Raw genomic sequence first — 5,860 nt, forward strand, 5'->3', positions numbered from 1 at the left:
ATATTTTTGTATTTTTCAAATAAATATTGAATTTTTTATGAATTTATTTCTTTGCCTCTGTGTGGTATCAAATGACAGTTAGCTTTTCCTTCCCGAGCTTTCTTCACAAATTCTACCGTTGCGTCTTACGAAGCGCCTTTCAGTACACACCGTCCTGGCGAGCTTCGACTCGGCCCGTTCGCCGAGAGAGGCGGCGAAGTCACGCTGGCGAGACGCCGGGGTCGGAGTGCACGGACAGGGGCGGAGCGTGGGGGCTTGGAACCCGTTGATAACTGCTTGCAGTTCTAGTTTACTTTCTTGTCTGGTATTATAGAATTAGTCTCCGCTGTACATGTTTTTCTTTGGAATCAAAGCATTGGTCTCTGTTAAATAATGATGTATTTTTAGTGTACCAGATGCTTTAATTATTTTACATCAATTTTGTGTGATGGACAGTTTCAAATGAAGCTTTTCTCTTTCTATGGTGAATTAGATCCTGTTCACATTGGAACAGGACACAAAAATAGTCACATCAAATAATCTCAGGCCAAAAGGTTTTTTTATCACTTCATTGAACTGTGAAGAATATAAAAGCAAACATTGCAGACTAAGATAAACATCGTACATCAAGTATCCTTCCTTCAGCTGTTCCCTTCTGCAGGGGTCGACACAGCGATTTGGCAAATATAGGCTTACCACACCCCACTGACCAACAATGTCTCCTTATACATCTAGTATAAATTTAAAAATGTAGAAAATAAGAAAAGTTTTAAAAGACTGACACTTGTGCATAAATAATTTGCCCTGATCCCTTTTAAACGTTCTGAGGAAGACTGTCTCTCGCTGGAAACTGTGCCTGAAATCGTCCATCGTGTCCATGTGCACCCATTCCTGCCTTTTTGTAGGTTTATGTGAGACAAGTAGCAGTTCCACTTTGTCATCAGTCCAAAGAAGGATTCAGCTTTAACGTGTGGTTGCAATTTGGACCATTTCTGGTGTAATTCCGTGGCGGCATTACAGCGCCACATAAAGGCCTGGCATGTCCAGAAACAGTGCCGTGTTTATGAAGAAAGGATCATTTTGGAAAGACAGCTTTCCCCTGTGGATGAGGCCTTAGCCTCCCAGTTGTACTAAATTGAAATCACCTGCTGTGGTTTGTAATTAATCTGAATTTAATTTAAATACGTTTAAGTTGTAGATTTACTGTCTTATGCGATTCTTAGCCTATGCAAGTGATAAACATATTAAAGGTTTTCAGCTTTGTGACTAAATGAATTTGTTGAAATTCAACTTGAAATGTGTCATTAACCCCTTCCTCAGTGATGAAGTATACAGTGTGTGTGTATATATATATATATATATATTGTTTTCTTTTAGTCCACCCCATGCTCCAAAGACACTCGCAGGGAGAATATTAACGATGGAGCGTCATGGACTATCATTAGCACTGACAAGGCAGAGTACACCTTCTATGAGGGCATGGGCCCTGTCCCCACACCGGTCACCCCCGTCCCAGTGGTGGAAAGTCTGCAGGTACACACACAGAATCATTTTCTCCTTTATAGCAACAAACACAAGTTCCACACCAATCAGATCTGAATTTTTCCATTTTCGTTCGAAGCTGAACGGTGGAGGAGATGTCGCCATGTTGGAGCTGACGGGACAAAACTTCAACCCAAACCTCAGAGTGTGGTTTGGAGACGTGGAGGCGGACACCATGTACAGGTAAAGACGTCTGCAGGTGTTTGGATCAGTGCGCGCGTGCTTTCTCTTTTCCCGGACGCAAACACTGCTCTGTTTGATTCTTTAGATGCGGAGAGATCATCCTGTGTGTGGTGCCGGACATCTCCGCCTTCAGGGAGGGCTGGCGCTGGGTGCTGCAGCCCGTTCAAGTCCCCGTCACGCTGGTCCGCAACGACGGGATAATCTACGCCACCGGCCAGACTTTCACCTACACCCCTGAGCCGGGGCCCCGGCCCCACTGCAACGCCACCGGGGCCATTCTGCGATCGCACAGCACCTCTTCATCGCCGGAGTCTTCGTCTTCACCTTCATCTTCGCTGGGCGGCCAAGGGGAGAGCCACAGGACATACAGCAGCAGCGAATCGGGCATGTCTGTGCTGACATAGTTATTCCTGTTGTGTCCATGATGAGCGAACGGGGTGCAACGATTCCAAAGAGGGCTCATAGACCTGTGGGGGACTAGCAGAGGAAGCCCTTAAAGCTCTTTTTTATTAAAGACACTATGAAATCCCGAGGAACAGACAGGCTCAAAGAAGCTGTGTGTATATGTGAGACTGCACTCTAGCACCCTCTGGTGGTGCGAGACGGGACATGTTCAGAGGATTTTAACATCCACGATTCTCACCTAGAAGTAGGTGAATGTGCCTTCTAACTTTCATAACAGGATTAATTTTTTTTTATCCATCTTTTGGTTTGAAAGCTAACTTCCTTTTGCTTTCTCACCGCTAAGGTTATGTTTTCTTGTTCATTTCTTAGTTCTGAGCAAGGGAACATTTGTAAGATTAACATAGTTTTTATGGACCAAGGAATATTGTTATTTTTGTTCATATTGTATTTTTATAAGCTCTCGTTGAGGTACAGTTTAACTTTGTTTTGTATGACTTTGCATAATAGTTTCTTTTGTTTCGCTTTTTTTTTTTTACCAAATAGTTTGTCATTTTGTTGGTTTCTATTTTGGTTCAATGTATTTAGTATTTTGTTAACAGGCTGACTTCAGCTTCAGCTCTTCTTGGTTTTTTTTATTAACTGTCATTAATAAGCTTTTAACAATATCATGCTGTGTGACAATGAAATCCGCCTGCCTTTGTTTTTAAGGAGGCACTTAAGAAAATGAAGAAATTCATGTAAACCTGATTCACCCCCCCAACCCCCTAACTCCCTCCCTTCCTTTTTTGCTTTTACATCTTTAAGCACTAAGCAGTTTGTTCCTCCTGAATGAATGCATGATGTCTGACTGATCGTGTAATACACATGCTTCTGTTACTCTTTCTCACCCTTTGCCTGTTTTTGAAGTTTTGAAGTAGGGTCCTGTGGAAAGGTCGCAAACAGCCTGCTTGTCACAGATAGCTCTGATCGCTCCCAGTTTGGAGAACAGCTTAGTTTAGACTGGATTGACGAGCTACTGGCCAGTCCGAACAGGACCAAGTGATTTGTTGCAGTCTCAAAATGTTCCAGCAGTTCCCACAAATGTTTTATTTTCTAAACCATTACGCTGCTGACAGTTTCTCACTAGGTGGTTGTTCCAGCAGAAATATTTTTGATGGTTCTACAGGAAGTGCCACATCTAGCCGATGCTGCCCCAACTTGCGCTCGCAAATAACAACAGAATTTGATGTAAAATGCAAAACTGACACGTCTGAAATCTTAACATGACCTCTTTAAGATGAGTTTTAAGATGACAGCAGTCCACTCTGGCTTTGGTTGAGTTCAGATTAGCTGTTATCCTTAAACTCTTATTTTCCCCAAACAGCTCAGCTGTCTACAGCAGGTAGGATGTTCGTTGTTCATAAGCGGTCCATAGAAGCCTGTTCAAAAGATCCGGACTACTGGTTTAATGCGAACGGTTTAGTGGTTTAGGGTGCTTACTTTATAAAATCAGCTAAACTTAAAAATGCAACTTTGACCTGACCTAAACTAGATACATTACGAGGTAGTAAACCACCATGTACGATGTGTGTTGTCACCAGTTGTCATGATTTGTGTTGTAGATTCAGCTCTAGGAGTAATTAGTACGAATGGTTTATGTAAATACAGTTAAACAAAATTTCCTTTGGTTCATTTTGTTTAATAGCAAGATCATACAGAACATACCTGACTGAAGTGAACAAAGAGCAAAAGAACCTTCGAGATCCGGATCACTTTCTTTATAGCTGCACAATAAGGCCCTGGTTTTTCTCTCTTTGATTTGGTTTTGAGTCCCAGCATCTCTAAGTCGCACTTATATGGTTGTATAGAAAGGATTGATCGTTCAGAATGTTCATTCAGCTCTTTTAATCTGTCCAAAAGGAAATTTAAACAAACAAAAAGACTAAAGTAATCACAGTCCTGTCTAATTTTGAATAAATAAATAATTTGCGTGCTTGCAGACGGTAACAAAACGGGTTGTAAAAATCTGGAGGTAGAACAAAGACGACATCAGAGTCAACAAACAACTGAAAGTATGTTAGGTATGCTGAAAATGAACAAGAGAAAACAAAGGAGCACAAGTGAAAAGTGTAAGAAATCCGCTGGAAACAGGTTTTACATCCAGCCAAGCCAAATGGAAACCACTAACGCTTGAACGGGAGAAAACAACATGATGCTGGGCGTTCATGGTCATACATGGTAATGACTATAAAAGTTATTTTTAGGACTAAATTGTCAAACTACATTAAAAGACCATGAGGATGACAACTTTCTGTGCCGGTCTGAAAGAATAAGCTGGAGAAAACGAGCACGTTTCCACAGTCAGGGTCGGGTGAAGGACCAAGACAGATGGCTGCCATTATCCCCGCAGTCAATGCACATGGTGGACATTTTGGACCCTTTTTTTTTTTTCTCATGCTGGGAGTGATAAGCAGGCTTGGCGACGGTGAATTAAGTTCTCTAAGTGAAACTGGATCCTGCCACAGAGCAGAGAGATGTATGAACGTTTTGCAGCCTGACTGATGAAGAGTAAGGATTTTCACTCAAAGATCTGAAACCGTTGTAAATGACAGCTGTGCAACAAACTGAATACCTGAAAATATTTGTTTTCTTTTTAGTCTCGCACAAAGGTGGCGTGACAGGGGTTTTGTCTGTGCTGTTAGCAAAATATCTCATGACCCACTGAGTGGATTTTAATGAGACTTACAGAACAGACTCATTGGACTGATTAACAAATATTTTTAAGGTTCGACCAAAATAACTATAACTCCTTTTATTTCTCAACTTAAGATAATCTTATATTGTTAATCTTATTATTATTATTTAAAAACTTAGTGCTGGCAGGCGCTATAATCCTTGGAGGACTGCTGTGCCTTTATTGTTTATGACTTCATTTTCTTAGTATTTTTCTTCCTTTTATAGTATGCTGGTGTAGATTCTCAGTCATCCAGGCCATGGTAAATTCAAAAAATGTTAAAAAAACAAAAACAACTGGACTTCTATTCTGTAGCTGAAGACGTTTCCCTTCATCATTGAGAAAGCCCCTCGGATGAGAAGCGAAAAGTCTTCAACTACAGAATAGAAGTCCAGTTGTTTTTGGTTTTTTTTTTTACCTTTTTTGAATTCCTTTTATAGTAATTTCAAGAATTATATATTGTTTTTTGAACAAGCCCAAACTATTCAGCTGTTAAATGAGCTTTGTGGCGTGTCTGTGAGGGTTCACCCCAGCGAAATAAAACAGCTGAATATTCTCCAAAGATGGGGATTCTGTGGGTTTTTTTCTTTTTTAATTTTTTTTAAGGCACTGCAATTATTTACTTCATTACGCTCCAGGAGAGGATCTTTAGTAAGATCATGCAGGCCTGAGTAGAAAATGACAGCTTACTCAACATCAGGTTAAAACAGGATTTATTTGTTAACATCGCTTAGTTTAAGCCAGAATTGTAAAACGAAGCTTGTTCTGTGCTTTTCATTTTCCACAAACACGGATGCTTGTCATATTTCCCCTTCATTTGCAGCTCTAACAAACCTTTGTTGGCTAAAAACAGCTCAGTTCACGTATTGGAGCCTCATTAACCTGTCAGATCCTTCTTTGTGTCCACAATGCTTGGCTCGGTGAACTCATCTCGCACACAGATGATGATGTAAGTTAGAGCCGACATGAACTAAAACAACCCCATCATGTCGCCACCCCAACCACCCCGGGCAGCTTCCTCCCTCTCGTGTTTATGGA

General features: G+C 41.0%; 1 protein-coding gene across 1 annotated transcript in view; it reads left to right on the forward strand.

Moving 5' to 3' along the window:
- rbpja (recombination signal binding protein for immunoglobulin kappa J region a) overlaps positions 1-2,995 on the forward strand; it is a 19,219-nt gene extending 16,224 nt beyond the window's left edge. The window contains exons 9-11 of the mRNA XM_017425699.3: positions 1,357-1,512; positions 1,601-1,704; positions 1,790-2,995. Of these exons, the coding sequence (XP_017281188.1) occupies positions 1,357-1,512; positions 1,601-1,704; positions 1,790-2,108 (579 nt within the window). The 3' untranslated portion in view covers positions 2,109-2,995. The remainder of the gene's footprint in view (positions 1-1,356; positions 1,513-1,600; positions 1,705-1,789) is intronic.
- The last annotated feature ends 2,865 nt before the right edge of the window (positions 2,996-5,860 follow it).

Source organism: Kryptolebias marmoratus, linkage group LG3 (genome assembly GCF_001649575.2).
Source record: "Kryptolebias marmoratus isolate JLee-2015 linkage group LG3, ASM164957v2, whole genome shotgun sequence".
Lineage (NCBI taxonomy): Eukaryota > Metazoa > Chordata > Actinopteri > Cyprinodontiformes > Rivulidae > Kryptolebias > Kryptolebias marmoratus.